We start from the raw sequence: 20,774 nt of genomic DNA on the forward strand, positions 1-20,774 counted from the left end.
GTGATGACTGTGTGGAGCTCCTCCTCCTCTAGTGATGACTGTGTGGAGCTCCTCCTCCTCTAGTGATGACTGTGTGGAGCTCCTCCTCTAGTGATGACTGTGTGGAGCTCCTCCTCTAGTGATGACTGTGAGGAGCTCCTCCTCTAGTGATGACTGTGAGGAGCTCCTCCTCTAGTGATGACTGTGTGGAGCTCCTCCTCTAGTGATGACTGTGTGGAGCTCCTCCTCCTCTAGTGATGACTGTGTGGAGCTCCTCTAGTGATGACTGTGTGGAGCTCCTCCTCTAGTGATGACTGTGTGGAGCTCCTCCTCTAGTGATAACTGTGAGGAGCTCCTCCTCTAGTGATGACTGTGTGGAGCTCCTCCTCTAGTGATGACTGTGTGGAGCTCCTCCTCTAGTGATGACTGTGTGGAGCTCCTCCTCTAGTGATGACTGTGTGGAGCTCCTCCTCTAGTGATGACTGTGTGGAGCTCCTCCTCCTCTAGTGATGACTGTGTGGAGCTCCTCCTCCTCTAGTGATGACTGTGTGGAGCTCCTCCTCCTCTAGTGATGACTGTGTGGAGCTCCTCTTCCTCTAGTGATGACTGTGTGGAGCAACTCCTCCTCTAGTGATGACTGTGTGGAGCTCCTCCTCTAGTGATGACTGTGTGGAGCTCCTCCTCTAGTGATGACTGTGTGGAGCTCCTCTAGTGATGACTGTGTGGAGCTCCTCCTCCTCTAGTGATGACTGTGTGGAGCTCCTCCTCCTCTAGTGATGACTGTGTGGAGCTCCTCCTCTAGTGATGACTGTGAGGAGCTCCTTCTCTAGTGATGACTGTGTGGAGCTCCTCCTCTAGTGGTGACTGTGTGGAGCTCCTCTAGTGATGACTGTGTGGAGCTCCTCCTCTAGTGGTGACTGTGTGGAGCTCCTCCTCCTCTAGTGGTGACTGTGTGGAGCTCCTCCTCCTCTAGTGATGACTGTGTGGAGCTCCTCCTCTAGTGGTGACTGTGTGGAGCTCCTCTAGTGATGACTGTGTGGAGCTCCTCCTCCTCTAGTGATGACTGTGTGGAGCTCCTCTAGTGATGCCTGTGTGGAGCTCCTCCTCTAGTGATGACTGTGTGGAGCTCCTCCTCTAGTGATGACTGTGTGGAGCTCCTCCTCTAGTGATGACTGTGTGGAGCTCCACGCCGGGCAGGGCAGGCTCTGGAGGAGTTGCCGTTTTTTTACACACGGCCAATTTCATCTCCATGAGGTCCCACCAGGAGCCGCGCTTCATAAGCCACGTGTTACACCGACCGCTGAGTGAGGCAAATAAATACAAATTTAAATGAATAACGCGCGTGCGTGCGTGCGTGTGTGCAAGGGAGGCGAGGCGAGGCGAGTGGTGGGGGGCATTTACCTCCCCAATACATGAAAAGAGAAATACTCTCTCGTGGTATAAAACTGTTGCCAACAACCTCCCCTCAACCCCTCCCCCCACACCTCAGAGCCCGGCTGGGCTCTGTCATTCTCCGATCTCCCGCAAGTCTTTATAGCATCAAATCAGTATGTATACACGACGAGCCCATTTAGAGACATCAAAGTTCAGTTGTCGGCTGGGCGGAGGGGGAGAGAGCGGCTCAGCATCCCTACCAGTCCTCCTCCCTCGACAAGCCTGGGGCCCGGCAGATAAAAAGCTTAAACCGCAAACAATAAAAAGAGCCTCTCCCCCCTGGTTTGTTGCCTCTCCTCCTGTTGCTAGTCGGATCAATATGTTTTAACCTTGCCGCAAAGGATGTTTCATAATTTGCACGCCGTGTTTAGACTGCATAGTCTATAGATCCATAGCTGTTGGCACAGGAGAAAGAAAGTGCATACTAATGTGAGGTATAGTTCACCGTTATAACACCGTTTTCCATCCTCGCGGGATGGTCCGGGCGTAATTGGCCGGAATATACAAAAACAACGGGACGACCGGCACTTTCCTTGGAGCTCGTTAAAACTTGAGTTAGCATCGTCTGGTGTGCAGACAGTGCAGTGCTAGTTCTCTTTTCCTGTGTTTTCCTTGCAAATTATCATCTGTCTGGGCTTTGCAGCGAGGCATGGGCAACAGTTCCAGGACCATGGAGAGCATGAGAGATAAAGGGAGAGGGAGAGAGAGAGAGAGAGAGAGAGAGAGAGAGAGAGAGAGAGAGAGAGAGAGAGAGAGAGCAGTGTCTCTCCCCATGCCGCAGCAGAACAGGAGATTGTCTACTCTAAAAGCTTTGGCAAAAAGGAACTAACACGTTTGACATTTGCTCTGTCAACACGTACAGATTTTATGACTCTGTGTCGCGTTTGTTCTCCCTCCCCCAAACACTCATTGTTTTTCTTTTAGCAGTGGCAGTGAGTTTTACTCCCGGCAGATCACTTTAGCTCATATACATTCCTCCTCCTCCTCCTCCTCCTCCTCCTCCCTCTCTCCCACGCACTTCATTGTTCTCCCTCTGACAAAGTCACACAGTCGACGTCCTTGAGGTCCTTGTCAGCCCGCATTAGGACGCAGTGCCACTCTGCATCCGAGTGATGCATAACGCTATAGTTCCAGACACTGAACCCCCGGCCATGATTTAAGACTTAGGGACGTGCGTCTATCAATCACCACGTTTGAGCTTCAATATATGCAAACATGTTCTTTCAAGCGGAGAATGTGCAGCATGAGACTTAATATACACGGGCAGAACATGCATGTCAAAGTAGTGTGCGTGGTGTGTGTGTGTGTGTGTGTGTGTGTGTGTGTGTGTGCATGTGCGTGTGCGCATGCGTGTGTGCGCATGCGTGCGTGTGTTTGTGCGTGCGTGCTTTGCTGTCGTCGATGCCCCACTGTGAAATCTCAATTTGATTCCGCAGAGTTGTCCTTGAGATGTGGCCTTGTATAAACTTACTCACAGGTTAATATTGTTATTAAAATGTGATATGGCTTTCAAATATGAATTTCACACTCTCCGGTGTTGAGGGAAATATATAGAGGATCTTGTGGCCTGATCCAAAATAGTTATACATTCATTCATTTTTTATGTTTTTTTGTTATCATCAGGACAGCATTAACACAGTATCATATATAGAAAATACACCACTAGTGTGTGAAAATTGCATTTGTCATTGAAATCTAGGAGAATTAGGTTATAGCCATGACGACCAAGGCTGGCCAAGTCGTTGTTTTATTGTGTAGTCGTATAATTAGTTTGCTGTCCGCAGATGGAATATGAGTAATTGCCACGGCTATGCCTTTTCAATTATCTGATGAACACTTGTTGTTTCATTGACTTTACAACACACATAGCGTGCTACTATTATCAGACAACGCTCGCCTCAAGGTTAGAGAGAGCTGCAACGTTTGTGACTGAACAACATGGCAATTTGTTTCCCTCTGACCATCTGGGAATATCATGGTGAAGGACACTAATGACTATCCTTCTCTCCTCTGTTAACAACGACTGCCAACGTGCCCTTGGGCACTAGCACTTAACCCCGTGCTTGTGGGTCCAGTGAAGCTGCATGCTTGGCGAGGGGTAAATGACTGGGATTAAGACCCTGGGATGGATCGGACGTCGCCAACGCCTCTGCTCTTCCTCTCTAATCAATCTGCACTTGGGTTTTAACCACTCAAACTAAACTCCCAGCATCCCTATATATATATTCTGCCTGCGATCTGGCCAGCTCAAAACGGGATGTGCTTTGAGCCCTTTTTTTTCTTCTTTTTTGTCGAAGATATTTTGTGTTGTCTCTCTCTCTCTCTCTCTCTCTCTCTCTCTCTCTCTCTCTCTCTCTCTCCCATCTCAACACAAGTTAATAATGAACAATTTAAATATGTTGACTGTTCTTCTTGTCATTGATTGCCATTGGCATGCAAGATTTAAAAAGAGACAGACAGACAGAGCGGCAGGGAGGAGCATGCAGAGAACACAATTTACAATTTAGGCATTTTAGCAGACACTCTTAATCCAGAGGACACAAAGCAAGTGCCCAAATGAGCGATTTGTGTGCCTAAGACTCAAGTAATAATAGGCTACTGTACCATTTGCTGTTTTCATCTTCAATTACCACAGTAATATCCACATGATGTCAGAGGACAGTGTAACATTTGTAGACCCAATGTTAACCAGCACTAACTGTGCAGTGCAACATTATTAGCAACAGCAGCAAGGCGTAAGTGCTCGCTTTTGATTGTCTGTGCATGCGTGCGTGCATGCATGCGTGCGTGCGTGCGTGCAAATTATTGTACTTTTACTCCACTACATTTATTTGAAAACTTTAGTTACTAGTTAGCCTACTACGTAGGTGATTTTGATAATTATTACAAAACATACTGTACATTAACCACTTCAGCCTATAGGCCTGTATACATTTTGGCAATTTGAAAATAGCCGATCTACAAGCTCACAAATAATGCATCACGACTGTGACGCACAGTATATACTGTACGTGGGAGGGTGGTGAGGGTTATGGCGGGAGGGGGGGGGGGGGGGGGGGTGGGTTTGGGGGGTGGTGTCTCGGATCAGAGAGAGAGGGCTGCCTGCAGGGTCTCTTGTCTCTGCTCTGGTGCGACTGCCAGGATCTCAGACCCCCTGAGATCTTGCAGCCCCCCCCCCCCACACCACCCCTCCTCACCTTCTCCTCTCCACCAGCAGTCAAGGATCTCTTCCACAGCTGCATGGGCTCTCTCTCCCAGCTCTTATCCCCCCAAGCGGCAAGGCCCAGTTTTTAGATTTCCCTATAAATCCCCGGTTATGGAGCATGGGAGCGACTTGATCCCATTATTCTAGTAGCACGAGAGCGACCAGGGGTGACTCTGAATAAAAATGTGACAGTCCGGGTGTCCGAGACTCAGAGAGGGTAATACTGTGAATTCTTTTTACATTTTACAAATATTAATGACGAGCCGTGGGGTAAAATAAGTATGTCCGTGGCGTATAGCAGACATAGCTTTCATGTTACAATTAAAGAGAGGTGTGTTCTCCCAATTTGTAAGGCTGTAGAAAATGTTATGGATCTGTCTGGGAAAATTACACCTTTTTACTGACAGCCGTGGGCTTAAACGGTTGTCATCTGTCGTGACAGACAGTGATAAAAGCTTAACATAATCTACTCACATTCAGAGCATTAGACGGAACACCATTTCCCTGCATGGTATAACTATAGAAGCATGGAAATGATATGCTCAGGTAGGGTAAACATGCAAATCACATTTATTATGAGTGATTATGATTAGCAACCATGTCTTTGTCTTCCCCAGAACAGATGCCACATGTTAGCACAAGGCTAGATATTATTACAAACACATACACAGACTCCCTGGGGTAAAGTTGTGGTTATTGCTAATAATTCATGCTTTTCTTTTTCTTTTTTTCGTTCCCCTTCTCCTGCTTTGAATTGTCAACCAGGCTCAATGTGAAGATGCACATGTATGTATTTTCACAGAGCACAACTTCATCAAGTTTTTTGGGGTTCATTTTGTTTTGCAATTTTGACTCGTATATGGCCGGCCAGACGGATGGATGTGTAACGAGTGTGCGGGGGTTTCGTTTGGCTTGTGTTGTGTGTATAAACTGCATAATGATACCCCACTTCCAAACGAATGGTGTAGCCTATACTTGGAATTCACTAAAAGGTGTTCTATCACTGATGGATTAATGGCTTTTTAAAATATATATTATGATAAGTTTCATTGATCATGTCTCTTACCATGCGAATATATCATGCCATTGTGTTGTGTTGGATCATGTCCAGCAGTCAAGGAAAACATTCCAATCTGCCTCTAGCTTGTTTCATTTTCTAAAGTAGCGTTCCTTGTCAAGTGGCAACAAGGATCTGTGCCTGTGATCTGGCAAGCCATGACGCCTACTTAAAAATTACTTTTAAATCTCTGTTTGAAAACCCAACACCCCACTGTTTATTCCGGTTGGGAGAACTTGGAACTGTCCCCTATAGCTCCACCCCCGGGCTATATTGACGCCCCTGATGACACAAGTCTGTATGTGAATGTATACTTTTTGCCAGGTGCTTGAAAAGCGACCGTAGTGACGCTTATTCATGATTGGCCGCCTCGTTTCTAGGCTGCCTCTAATTTACCCATTACACCCATAGACTGAATGACATAACACCCATAGTCTGAATGACATAACACCCATAGTCTGAATGACATAATACCCATAGTCTGAATGACATAACACCCATAGTCTGAATGACATAATACCCATAGTCTGGACGACATAACACCCATAGTCTGAATGACATAACACCCATAGTCTGAACGACATAACACCCATAGTCTGAATGACATAACACCCATAGTCTGAATGACATAACACCCATAGTCTGAATGACATAACACCCATAGTCTGAATGACATAACACCCATAGTCTGAACGACATAACATCCATAGCCTGAACGACATAACACCCATAGTCTGAATGACATAACACCCATAGGGCTGTATTTTGCGTGTCTTAAGTACCAGGTCTTATTACCTAACTTGAGTAAACTAAAGACCTGGAGGCATGATCAATGCTCTTTGGCCACTCAGAATAGCCAAATGGCATTGATCACGCCTCCAGGTCTTTAGTTTACTCAAGTTAGGTAATAAGACCTGGTACTTAAGACACGCAGAATACAGCCCATAGTCTGGACGACATAACACCCATAGTCTGAACGACATAACACCCATAGTCTGAACGACATAACACCCATAGTCTGGACGACATAACACCCATAGTCTGAACGACATAACACCCATAGTCTGGACGACATAACACCCATAGTCTAATAGGGGATTCACACTATGGTCCCGGGTGCGCACTCGGGACCACTTGGCAGATGTTGTGGTAGTGTGAATGATGCGTACCGTTCCCGGGAGCGGATCGCCCAACCGTCCCCGGGACCGCATGGGGGGCGGGTCTCTGGACCGTTGAAGTGTATTCAGATACGGATCGTTCCAATGTGAATGCATGCGTACCTAAAGAAGGAAGTGGACTGTTTTTTTTAAAGAACGTGACATTATCTCTAGTCGACGAGCCAAGCGTCAACAAAAAAAAACACAGCCGCTGCACGACGCGTAACACCAGCGCATTTCTCAACGCCGCCCTTCTCCTGTTTTATACACGCAGCACCGTAGTGCGCGCTGATCTTATTCTGCGGACTACACGTGGCTCTTGGGCTTTGCTTGGCACAGTTTCCAAAGTAAAACAAAATAATAATAATGCTAAAGTAGAATCCACAGCAAACTAATACACTGGAGCACAGAACTGACTGACACAGTGAATAGCAGGCAGGCTGACAGTGAAGTAGTATAACGGCAAAAAGCCAAAGAGGCAATGCAATTCAGTGTGTCTGGATTTATTTCAGACAATGTCGCACAGTTGATGGTCAGTGTCCGGGCGCGCCAGCCATCAAGCACACCGTCATCAGGAGGATTAAAGTGTGTTATGCTACGGACCAGGCAACCGTATTCGGAAACAGTTCCAATGAAACGGATTCAGTCCGTCTCAGTGTGAATCCCCTATGAATGACATAACACCCATAGTCTGAATGACATAACACCCATAGTCTGAATGACATAACACCCATAGTCTGAATGACATAACACCCATAGTCTGAACGACATAACACCCATAGTCTGAATGACATAACACCCATAGTCTGAATGACATAACACCCATAGTCTGAATGACCTAACAACCATAGTCTGAACACCGCAACGTGAAGCTGTGAGCTGAGGCAGAGTCTACGGCACTCAAACTGATCATACTGTATAGATGTTCATAAACGAGAGTTTTCTGCACCTGGCAGTTATGACTGAGTCATTCTTGTTATTCCACCAGCACTGATCTTCTCCTTATCGCTTACCTTTTGCTGCACAGCTGTTAGACTTCGAGACCAAGAGGACCTACACGCTGAAGGTGGAGGCCACCAACCTCCGCTTCGAGCCCAACAGCGGCGGGCCCTTCAAGGACACGGCCACGGTCAAGGTCGTGGTGGAGGACTCAGACGAGCCGCCCGTGTTCTCCCGGCCCACGTATGTGCTCGAGGTGAACGAGAACGCCGCCGTCAACACCATGATCGGTGCCGTCACGGCCCGAGACCCGGATGTCACCAGGAGCCAGGTCAGGTAAGAAGAGACCCAGATTTTCTTTTTACATAACTTTGTAATTTTGATCATTAAACCCAATTAGTGAATGTCAAGTTTTCTTCAGAATATACAGTAGACGATCAACGCCAGGTTCGCTGTAGGTCTGCTCAAGAGGGGCAGTCGCGGGCGAGTGCACGAAACAAGCATCCGAGCGACAATTTCACGGGACCGCACTCACGTAAATACACTTGTCACCCCTCGACTGCTCATTGAAAATGATTTACTAGGCGTGTTCATCGCTGCCCGTTTTGAAAGGACCTTATGACACATTTACTACGACACCATGGCACATTAGGAGTCCACTAGTAGTGGTCTCAAGTATTTTATTTGCAAGGATGGGGGGTCCTTGCAAATAAAATTACTCCCTTGGTTGCAATTGAACACTCTTTCAGGGCTATATATTGCTCTTTATGTGTTTCTGGTGACAATATTGTACACTCATGTTGTATGTCCGTGCCCGAAATGGAATTATGACAAAAATGTCCACCACAAGCGAGGATGCGATGACCCCCTGATCAGAACAATACCGGGACAAAGTCTAGCTAGGCCATTAGCATTGGCTGATATCCTTCAGCATGGCTGATAGCCTTTTAGCAGTGCTGATAAGTGTATTATGAATATTTCAGTGATTTGTCCGGGACAGGCTATCATTTCTACGTCTTTTCTTCAGCATTCCGTAATTAGCTCCGCTTATTACAAAAGGTCGGCGCGTGCAATTATTACGTCTTCGATACTCCTGACCTTTTGAAGTCGGCGGCCGCCATTTCTGGCATATTATATAGAGTCAACGACTGCTCTTGTCCCCCCGCAAATGGCACGATTGAAGGTGGAGAAAAGGTGGACATTGAGTTGGAGACATGTGGCAACATTATAACTTTCTCTTTTTCTACCCTGTATTTCTCCACTTTGTGTTTGACTTATTCTTGGAAATACCACAAGGGCACCTTGAGGATAGGTTACACAGGCAATTTCTCTGCCTCCACCTTGGCATTTTCATTAATTCTCTTGTGACTCGGCGCTGACTGCATTCATTCCCGGGACAACATGCAACAGGTTGTGTTGTAATTGCATTGGCGGCACACGCTAGAGCGGTGGTGGAAGTAGTCTGATGTTTGTAAAAGTAACAATACAACAAAGTAGAAATACTGTGTTTACAAGTTTACAACACCTGTATTCAATTCAGTGAAAACACAAACGTATTGGCATCAACATGTTATTGTAGTACAAAAGTGAAAGTACTCAAATTTCCATAATTTGCCAATTAAACTTCTTTTGAAAAAGCAGATTTACGATCAAAGTGCTTGTAGATCGGCTATTTCCGATTGGCCAACGTATAGATTTGGGTTTAAAATGTTATATTTAATAATAATATTAATAACGGCGGCGGCGGTTGTTCAGGGGTAGAGTGCCTGCATGGTAACCGCAAGGTTGCCATTTCAAACCCGGGCTCCCCCAGAGTTACTGTCGAAGTGTCCTTGAGCAATGAACCCCTAATTGCTCCTGATGTGCTAGTTGGTGCCTTGCATGGTTTCCGCTGCCATCGGTGTATGAATGGGTGAATGTAATGCACAATCTCTGTAAAGCGCCTTGGATAAAGGCGCTATATAAATGCACCATTTACCATTTACCATTTTATAACCTATATATATTCAAAGTAACCTGTAACTAAATCAGTCAAATAATTGTAAATAATAAGTGTTAGTAAAATAAAAGTAGTATAAAGGATGCAAAAAACTTGAGTTTGCTCGGTAATAATTATACTCTTTTTTTTTTGCGGCTTTTGCCTTTATTTTATATTTGTATAGAGAGACAGACAGTAGGCTGACAGGGAATGGGGGAGAGAGATGGGGGAGTGACATGCAGTAAGGGCCGAGTCGAACCCGCGGCACACTGCCAGACTCGGTCTACCGGCCAAGGTGCCTGGACCGCTGAGCCACGGCCCAGGCCTCGGTAATATATACTCAAGCAAAAGTAGTATCTCAAAAGTGTACTTGAGTAAATGTACTTATACTTTCCACCACTACTGCGACAGATTGGCTGTGGCGAGTGCAGTTCATTCCTCCGTCCCATTCCCGCCATCGTGTTTTAGAAGTGGTGGAAAGTACATTCTCTTAAGTAGGCCTACTGTGTAATTAACACATAAAACGCCACAGCTTGTCGATCGGCTATACACGTTATACACTTGAAAACTTGAAATGGGACATTCTGCACAATAAGTATACTTTTACTTTTGACATTCTGCACATTTAGTATACTTTTACTTTTGGCATTCAAGTACATTTTCATACAAATACTTTTGTGCTTTTACTTAAGTAATATATTGAATTCCAGACTTTCACTTGTAACGGAGTATGTCCATACAGTGCTGTATTGATACTTTTACTTAAGTGAAAACATTGAGTATACTTTTCCGTTTAGCGATGTGATTTCCAAGAGGAATTGAAGGTTGTGCGGTGGTGCTGTGTCGGTTCCCCTGGCACAGTAAAACCACGAGTGCATTTCGTGTGTATAGGGTGACATATTCTGCACTGCTGCTCTGACCTCATTTCTTGTCACAGCCTCCAACCGAGGTTTTCCAATTCCAAATTCATAATCACTGCTCCTAATAATATAGTTAGGGGTGGGGTGAATGCAGAGGACACGTTTTGTGTACTGTATGTGCAAAATTATGCTGTGACGAAAAAAATGAGGAGAATGCAAAGGCGAAATTATAGCCTAATCTTAGGCAGGTAGCATTATTATTATTATTATTATTATTATTATCAGGGGTGAAAGTGGGCCGGGAGTGGACGGTCCGGAGCTCCGACCCGGTAAGACCTGTGCTTCTGAATTGTAACGGTGTGTTTATGTCAGTCGATCAGCGAGAGAGACGAGAAGTGTTTCTCTCTGATGTGCAGGGAGTAGGCTACCAGTTCACTTTGCAGGTTGAAAATCCGTTATAGAGCGGATACGGAAACGGACGTTTATCTCCCTAAGATATGCGTGCATATGACCGGATATATATAGTAGGCGGGCTCTATGACGAATTTAATTCCTCCAACATTCAAAACAGTTTCTGGTTGGCTGACAGACTGACACAGCGAAATACTTAGTTCTGATTGGTTCAGAACGGGAAAAAAACACAGGAAACTAAACCGGCAACTTTTTTTGAGAAGCCACTCAGAAGAATGTGATTAAACAAATAATTTAAGCAAAATGGCAATGCAACGAACAATAGCTCAACTGTTGTACTTGCAACCCTGCAAGTACTGACAGCCGGAGCAGATCCAGTAGCAAGCACAGGTAATAATAATAATTATTATTATAATAATAATTATTATTATTATTAACTAGAAATATTGTTCCCGAAGAAACAATGTGGGGTCACTGCAATCGAAACAATTGTAGGCCTACTATAAATCAGTCAAGGTCCCCCAAAAAATTTACTACAGTATGTTCTGCTCCATTCTCAACAACTTTTGGTTTTCAAAAACAGTAATTTATTGTAAGTAAACACAAGCAGTAAAAAGGGGAAAAGGGGTGGGCGGAGGGATTCAGATTTTACGGGGACCACTTTCGAATTGCAGCCGTCCGTAGATGCCCTTTGAGAGCGGTTTTGAAGGAGTCAAGGGATTCACATGTCATAATGACTTCCACATTTTGGTGGCATACGAGCAAAAATAATTTAGCCCCTTAATTGTGCCGAATCTGTGTTGGAAGTATTTAGACAGGTACATGGGTATCTTGGTGGTGAATCGAATCTTGTGGACCAGACCCATTGCGAGATAGAGATACTAGTAGTAGTAGTAGTAAGAGAGTGGTATTTTAATAAGAATACACAAACAACCTGTGTTTAATTTACTTATTGATGTCAGTTTGTATTTATACACTTGTCAAATGAACACTAACATATGATTTACAAATCATGCACTTTCTCTGACTGTTTTTATTTACACAATTTGTTTAGAAACAATTTAATTAGTTTAAGAACTTTCTAATTTGTTTAATTCCTGTCACCTTTTATAATCCTCTTGTGGTATTTTATTCTTCATCATCATACGGTTTAATGACCAGATATTGTACCTGACAGCTTAAAGATGGCTGCTCTGCTTTGATGTCGGCACGTCATACATTTATCTTTTGTTCTCATGCTCGGCACTGAATGCCTTCATTATAACAAAAGGCCTGATTTCCCTTCATCCTTAATCACAATGGAAAAATACAGCATGGAAGAGCCATCCAGATCTGTGATTCTCAACCATTACCAAACTGCCAGTATTGGCCACAAAATTATTTAATTATGTTTTATTTGGAAACTTGGTATCCCCTCACAAATAGATCTGGGATATTTGTTAAGTTTTTTTTAAATAAAATAAACGCAATGGACCCTTTTCACTGGTAAGGCCGTTTTGGCAGGTAAACACAAGCTGAAGATAATAACGTTAATTGTGGCTGAGTTTCATTTAATTATTTCTGTGTCGGAGTTAACTTTACAGGCTATTGTCTGGTGGATGTCATTTTGTCAAATGTTTTGCCCAATTAAAGGGTAAGACCACTTTTTGAGAGGTTTGGGTTGTTTTCTTACCTTATTATGGGCAAGCTATTCCATTCCATGAGTTATTTCGCTCCATTGTGTTGTTTATTAGCAATTTAATTCTTTATTAATCAATTCTTTTTGATTCTGACAGTTTATGACATCAGGAAAACTCATGCAGTTTTATTTTCGTCTTTTAAGATAGATTTATAAAGTTACTATTTTAGTCGGAGATAGACTCAAGCAGTAGGCCTTCTGCAGTGTTCCCAACTCTCGCCTTGCGAGGTTTCGTTTGTAAACAGAAGTCTCCACGCTGTTTGTGATGCACCCTCGCATATGAGAAATCCCAGACACAGACACTTTACACACTTCTTCTAAAGTGTCTTCTAACATGTCTCCCTCAAACACGTCCATTGTGTATGTTTTTAGTGACAAGACGAGATCAAATCCATTTGTTTACATCCCCATAGTTTCCAATGAGGAAGTGGTGTACAGTTTTGGTCCAATCAGATCGTTTTGCAACAGCAGTGATTTGGTCGGCGTAGGCATACTACCGGATCTTCTTTCTACACAAATTAGTCAAAACACAACAAAGTTGACATTTTTTATTAAAAATAAAACCGCAGGAGTTCTCCTGATGTCATAAACTGTCAGAATCAGCTTTTATTGCATTCGTTTATGTGCTAAAAGAGTGACTTTGAGAGCTGTTTCCCCGCTACAATTATTTATTTATTTCTTAAATTGCTAATAAACAACACAACGGAGCGAAACAACTCATGGAATGTAATAGCTTGCCCATAATAAGGTAAGAAAACAACCCATACCTTTAAAAAAGTGGTCTTACACTTTAAATATAGTTAGTGGTTAATATTGCATTATTGTCTTTGAGGAACCTCCTCGGAAATGAGATATTACATATCTCACAGTGTATGGAGTTATGCATACAGGCACACACGGTGACACCTACATGAAACACAATTCATGTTATTACGTTTAAGCTGTGTTGTCTTGTCAAAATGCTGTGTGGCAAAAGGCCTGTTATCTTGGAAAGAATGATCTGTGAACAAAAGGTACATTGAGTTGCCCTTCATGAGCAAGATGCTGAACCCCTAACTGCATCTGACGATTGTTGTGTGTGAATGGCTGAATGGGAGACTATATCACGGTGTAAGACAAGGTTGCGACACAAGAAATGATCTGTATAAATACCGTCCATTTATCCATTAGTACATCATTTATTGTGACGCTGAGTACAGAAATAACTCTTTAAAAAATGTCCTTGGATGTTCATATATTATTTTTTATTCTTATCTTCTTTATTTTTTTAAAGAACATCATTAAGACATTTATAGAAAGAAGCACGGACTTCATACACAAATAGTTCGTGACACGTGGAGACAAGTTGCTAGTCTGCCAGTAAAGGCCACCGGTCGGGGAGGCAAATGGAAAACGTCAAACATATATAACGGATTAAATTGCCCTGACGCTCAGCTACATATTCCTGCCAGTTCGCATTTTTGTCACAACAAAACCGCTCTCCTCTCAACCGTGTGATCCCCTTTCAAGTACAAACACTTTCCTTTAGATTTTTCTGCTTATTCTCAAGATGTGTGATCTATCCTGGATGTCAAGGGGTTTCTTATATGGACGATGAGATGAAATGAGTTTAACCCATTTAGACCTGCGGAAGCATCTGTGTCGATCGTCACCTCATAGCTTTTAATCACATTAACCATTATTTTAAACTTTAGCTATGAAAAAATAGCAGATCTACAAGCTCATACCGCGGCACCGAGTGCCACATTACGAGTTTGTAGATCTGCTATTTTAGAAAAATCGTGAAAATGTGTGCAATTCATGTTGAGCCATATTCATATTCATTGAATATTATATTATTTCACAGTGAGCGTTATTAACTCAAATATTTGCTTCTGGGGGGTCCCTGGAACAACATATTTTGAGATGGCGGTCTGCCGCCAATTACAGATAATTCTGTGGGTTCTTGACATGAAAAAGTGTGAGCACCAGAGCAGCACTGATACGTTCTTTTTCTCCAGAAAACTGTCAGGATTTGGAAGACATTTTGTAGAATCTTGTCTCAGGTCTTAATGTGTTTAACACGATGAATTAATTTAACCCCACACCACATCACTTTCCATTCTGCCCCGGAGGTTGTTAGCTGACATTCGGACCAGTAGAAATGATTGTACAGTCTGGAAGATTAATCCTATCAGACATAACTACAGTATTCTGGCTGACAGAAAGCCTATATATATATGTCCCCCGAATACATCTAAAGCATGTGTGGGCAATATACCTCTTTTTGATCTGCCAGGTGATCAGATCTGCCAGGTGATCAGATCGCGACGATCACAGAGTATATGGACCATGGAATAAACCTTGTTTTGAACCAGAAAGGCCATCTGGGACAACAGATAGAGTGTCCACGGGTGCACGAGAAATTCAAGTTATTGAGGCAACCCAAAGCTAACATGAATAGCATTATGACTTGCTCAATCAAAAGCACTATAAAAGACTAGAATCTTACAAATATACTACGCTTTGCTCCATTGCTGTTGATCTACGGTTAAATGTGTTCATTTACATCAAATAACTTATTTTTTGCCCATGTAATATTTCATGCCCCGAATTAGGACATTATGAGGAAAGTGGTTAAATTATTGACTTGGGGCTCCATTTTCGTCACCGCTAAAGCCCTTATCCCTAAACCTTTTTGCCTTTTTTTTTTTTACTATTTTGAAAAACATTTGTGAATAGTTCAACTAGCCAATCTACATTGACACGTTGTGAGCTTGTAGACTGGCCATTTTAACTATTCAAAAATGTTTAGCAAAATTGTAAAAAAGGCAAAGAAGTTCATGGATAAGGGGTTTAGCGGTGACGAAAATGGAGCTCTACTTCTATGCTTATAGTTGATCTATGGATCCACAGCATAATGCATGGCGTCTCTGTCTGTCAGACTAGTTCTACTTGAATCTTGGCAACCTGTTTTCACCAAGAACACCCGAGGGAGGGAGTGATGTGCTATAAGTGGTTGGCATTTGTTCATAAAAATCTAAAAAATCTGCAAATAACTACATTTACTCAAGCACTGTACCATTTTGAGGTATTTGTATACTTAATACTGTCCAATTTCCAATACTTTTACTCCACTATATTTCAGAGACAAATATTGTACTTTTACTCCACTAGAATAATTTTAAAACTTAGTTACTCATTACTTTTAGATTTTTATAGCCTCGGTATACCACCCAGGCTCAGATCGGGGAACCAATATTCTCCAGCACTTGCTCGCAGCAGCTGATTGGCCATCAGCCCCGTCACTCGACAGCGACAAACATGGCTACCCCCACTGTGGTGACTCACGACCGTATCAATCTGGCTAATAAATAGACCTATAAATGATAAATAGTTTCTTTACAGAAACGACAGGTTTTTAAACATCATCATCCGACATATTTTATCGCTTTTGTTTACATGCTACAGTAACGCTCGTTGGCTGTGTTTGTTTAGTTGGGGTTAGCCATATAGCCACATGATTGACAACGTCATCTGCTTTCCCACTATTCTGATTGGTTGGTATGAACCAATTGCCGGAGACTGGCTCTTTGGCAACGCCCATTCCATAAACTGCTGCCGTGGGGGAGTGAAACTAAATGAGAATTCAGACTGTCAGAGTCTTCAGTGTCAGGCTCACCTTTTCCACCACTGGTATATGAATGCATTCCCGATTGTTCCCAGCGACCATTAATTGTTCCCGAGTCCCGACAAATTGTTCCCTACAGTTATTCTATTTGGCATCCCATAATGAGACTTACCTGTAAGAAGCAATGGTGGTTTTACACTGGTTAGGCCAGCCAATTAACAACAAGGTTTAGTTATGTGCTCGAAAAAGCTTCCCAGTCCCTTGATCGTAAAGTATAATGCAAGGACAGTCTAGAGTAAAGGCAGACAATAAATGAACATTTAAGCTTTGAGAAAGCATTGAGGCTACTATTTTTAGAGCTGGTGGTAGGCCTACTTGTGGGAATTAAAAATCGAAACAGTGAGTCAAAACCATGGTAAGTGCAGCATGAGGTGCAGAGATGAATGTGGAAAAAACTGTCTGTCTGTCTGTCTGTCTGTCTGTCGGTCGTGCTCACAGCAAAAACAAAAGGACATTTTGCATCAGAATGAAACATAAAACATAGCATGTATAATAGGAATATACTGCAGTCAAATACCACATGTGCAGTATACAGTATGGTGTAAAACCTTCCTGTTGAGTTGAGCTTCATGTCTCTTCCTCCAAAATGTATATTAGACTATATTTTCTTTCATATTATGTTTTTCCTGTATCTTTGAAACACACACGAACAAACACAGCATGCACATGAAGTCATGCACGCACACACGCACGCACACACAGGGTTCACGTGGATAAATAGTTGTGTGTGGTACTAGGCCTATAAGCAGGATAACAGTTTGTGAGCAAGTCACTTATGAGAAAATAAGTGCACTTCGGGGGGCTAATGACCCTCCGTTCTGCCTCATGCTGCTGTAGCACCCTGTTGTGCATGCGTTTTCTTTATTCCCCCCCAACACATTATCCGTATAGTGTATGAAATCTGGAAAGGCAACAACGCAGTTACGCAGCATTATAGGAAACAACAGCTTGCCTTTCATGCTCTTCATTTCTCTCTATAGGTGAGAAAAATATTTAGTTTCTTTATAAAAAAGTGATTTACTCGAGTACTTGAGACATGAGTTAGACATCAGTTCACTTTATTTTGGTTCTTCTCAGTAATTCCTTTCCTTTCCTTATTTGTTACATGAATAGAATTGGAATGGTAGGAAAAAAAGAAAAAAAAGAAGAAAAAAAAGGGCAGCATTCATGCGATGGCAAAATGAGTTGCACCGCCCGTGATCCTCTCTGTGGAGTTAGTGACCTAATAACAAGAATAAGAATGTCAGGGAAAGCAGAAACAAAAAAGAAACATATTTGTTCTCAATCTCTCACCCCCCCCCCCCCCCCCCACCCATACACACGCATGGATGTGTGTGTACCCGTACCTGCACCTACCCCCCCCCACACACACACACACACACAAAACAAAAAGCCTATACGCACGCTTGATATACCTTTTTTTCTGCGGCTATACTGTCGGCCACAGAGGTCACAGAGGTCACATAGGTGGCGGAGGAATTGTTGTCTTTGCCCGTTAGACCCTCCTGGAGCCAGCTGTGCATTCAGTATACTTTACAATTGAAACGTTATTGTCCCATTGTGTTGCTGAAATGCATGGCTGCAGAATATGCTACACTGTGACATGCTGCACTGTGACATCGGTATAGAATATGCCGCTCTGTGACATCGTTATCACTAGTGTATCTTTTGCCAACCAGTCTTCATTTCCTTTTAACTATAGGATTAGTCTTCCTTCTATGTACTGTCAGCAACATACATGCAGTGGTTATTCCCAAACATTTTCATGTCAAGCCCCAAATTGACACTAATTATCCCGCGGATTTCAAAAGATATGCAAGGGACCCCCATAAGAGAAGATTTATATGGCTCTAGCAGTGATTCTCAATCTGTTTAATTTCAAGGACTCACAGTTTGACATGCATATTAAAGGAGTTAAGCGCTTTTTACTAGTTCCCATTGGTTTAATATTTTTAAGTGGTGCAACCACTTAAAAATGTGTGTGTGCCTGGCTGGCTGGCTTGCTGGCTGGCTGGCTGGCTACCTGTGTCTGAAAACGGAAATTGCATTTGGTTGGTGTCACTGTTGTGCAGCCTAACACACACATACTATCCCCTGCATCGCTTCTTCAACCTCATGCCATCAGGACAAAGATACAGAACCTTACCCTGGAAAAAGGTTAGTTTCAGTAGGAGTTTTGTCCCCTCAGCCATCGCGGCATTAAACAAACTGCCCCGCCGATAGGAGGGTTTCTGTACACAGTGGGGAACTCATGTTTTTGTATATTGTCTTGGTGTAATGTCTTTCTGTACTATGTGCTGCTTTCGTTGTTGGTGTTGAACAGACCTGTGAAGATGAATATCCTTCGGGACAATAAAGATTATTATTATTATTATTATTATAATAACTGTATACTGTATGATGATGTCAGGTGTATAAGTACAGTAAAGTACAGTAGAGGGACCCCCACATGGTAACTCTGTAATTTCTCAAGAGAGTGATTATATCTGTCGTGTGTGTTATATGTTGTATACTAAACCCTGAGGAAGACTTTATTGTTGAAACGACGTTGGTTTACTTTCGCTTTGTTGTTTTTTTGTGCATACATCCGTGCTATTGAACAGCATTAAGTATGTGTGTTGTTTACCAACCAAATGCAATTTCCGTGCTCAGACACAGGTAGCCAGCCAGCCAGCCAGCCAGCCAGCCAGCCAGGCACACAGAAAGCTACTTAAGGAAGTGGTTGGACCACTTAAAAACACATTATTGTGTGGGGTGACAAACTTAGTGCTTAGGCTATAAAGTGTTGCTGCTTAAGCTTCAGAGTTTCTGCTTGTTGCATGTTATTTAGGCGTTGGATTTAGGTCAGTCCATATCATGGATGATGCAATATGAAAACTAAAACAGTCAACATGTACACTCGCGAGCTCTCACATGCACGCACGCACACATGCACACACACACACACACACACACACACACACACACACACACACACACACACACACACACACACACACAAACACACACACGTTCGCTCGGAAATTCCTGCAAATGTTCGAGTCCTAAAAACAGGGCTAGGGTACAGCCTTAACACACACACACACACACACACACATTGGTATTTCTTTACTTGTGGGGACAATTTGGATGTCAATTTTATGACATATTACTATATGTTTTTACCTTCTCCTCCCTGTTCAATTCATTCATTTTCTTTTTAATCCCAACACTAAATTATAGGTATAAAGAAAGAAAAGCAGGTGCGCTCCTTCTGCAAACTGAGTGCAGGTGCTATAAAGCTTTACATATAACTTAACTAATAAAACAACACAGTGGAAACAGTGGCACTCCAAAATGTAAATAAAAGACGTTCTCAATAAAAATGAGAAATTGCAATCTGAGCCAGTCTTGCATCTTTTTTTTTGTTTGGAGTGCCACTTTTTGCACTTTGTTGGTTTATTAGTTAACTAAATTAGTTATAGTTGGTCACAACTCACAAATTTCACACACGGGAAATAGCGGAACTGTTAGCTTGTAGATTGGTTAATTGTTATATAGCTCGATACAGCCCCTTAGATAGCACTTTTGTAGACTTAGATAGCATTTTATACAGACTTATAGCATGTGAAGTAGACAGCAATAGAATTGCATTGTAGGCCTATGTAGTCATAGCACTTTATATAAGTATAGTATAGTATATGTATATAGTTTACATGTATAGTTTCATTATGATTCCACTGTTACGTTCTTAGCTTATGCATGTTTCTTGAATACTACTTTGTATTGTATGTATGTGATGTATTGCCATGCTTTTTCTTCTTGCCTAATGTAAATCGCTCTGGATTAAGAGCGTCTGCTAAATGCTTAAATTGTTAATTGTAAAATTGTAAGTTTAAACCATGCAGGCATAACTCTAACCCTGAAGCCTAAACCTAACCTCTAAATGCCTAACCATAACCCCAATATTATTCTGTTCCTAATTGTAAGCATAAACTGCACAAATCTAACCATACAACTACATCATGATCCATGAAAATTGTCCTCACATTGCCTATTTCTCAATTTCAACAATATGGAGGCATGACCCTCTCACACATACTGTGATGGATAGTGATAGAAACGCACGCACGCACGTGCATGCACACACAGCAGATATATTTTTTTTTTGTTTCCCCTTGTGTTATTTGCTTCTAATTCTTTAGACATCACGTTGTCATGTTTGACTGACATGTGGCAGAACATTTCAGGGTCTCCCCCCTCCCTACGTAGGAAACAAAAAACTGTCAGCAGGGTCTGACTCTGACTGGTCCGGGATCTACTCAGTCAGTCGACAGGAGAGAGAGAGAGAGAGAGAGAGAGAGAGACAGAGACAGAGAGACAGAGAGACAGAGAGACAGAGAGGCTCTCCCAGGTGGCTTCATGCT

The 20,774-nt window shown here is 42.7% G+C and overlaps 1 protein-coding gene across 1 annotated transcript in view; it reads left to right on the plus strand.

Annotated features, from left to right (window-relative positions):
• LOC310855129 (cadherin-8-like) overlaps window positions 1-20,774 on the plus strand; it is a gene marked incomplete at both ends in the record, with an annotated part of 201,425 nt that overhangs the window by 159,720 nt on the left and 20,931 nt on the right. The window contains one exon of the mRNA XM_083760020.1: window positions 7,860-8,107. Within this exon, the coding sequence (XP_083616146.1) occupies window positions 7,860-8,107 (248 nt within the window). The remainder of the gene's footprint in view (window positions 1-7,859; window positions 8,108-20,774) is intronic.

Source organism: Protomyctophum parallelum (assembly GCF_964188405.1).
Source record: "Protomyctophum parallelum genome assembly, chromosome: 2".
Classification (NCBI taxonomy): Eukaryota; Metazoa; Chordata; class Actinopteri; order Myctophiformes; family Myctophidae; genus Protomyctophum; species Protomyctophum parallelum.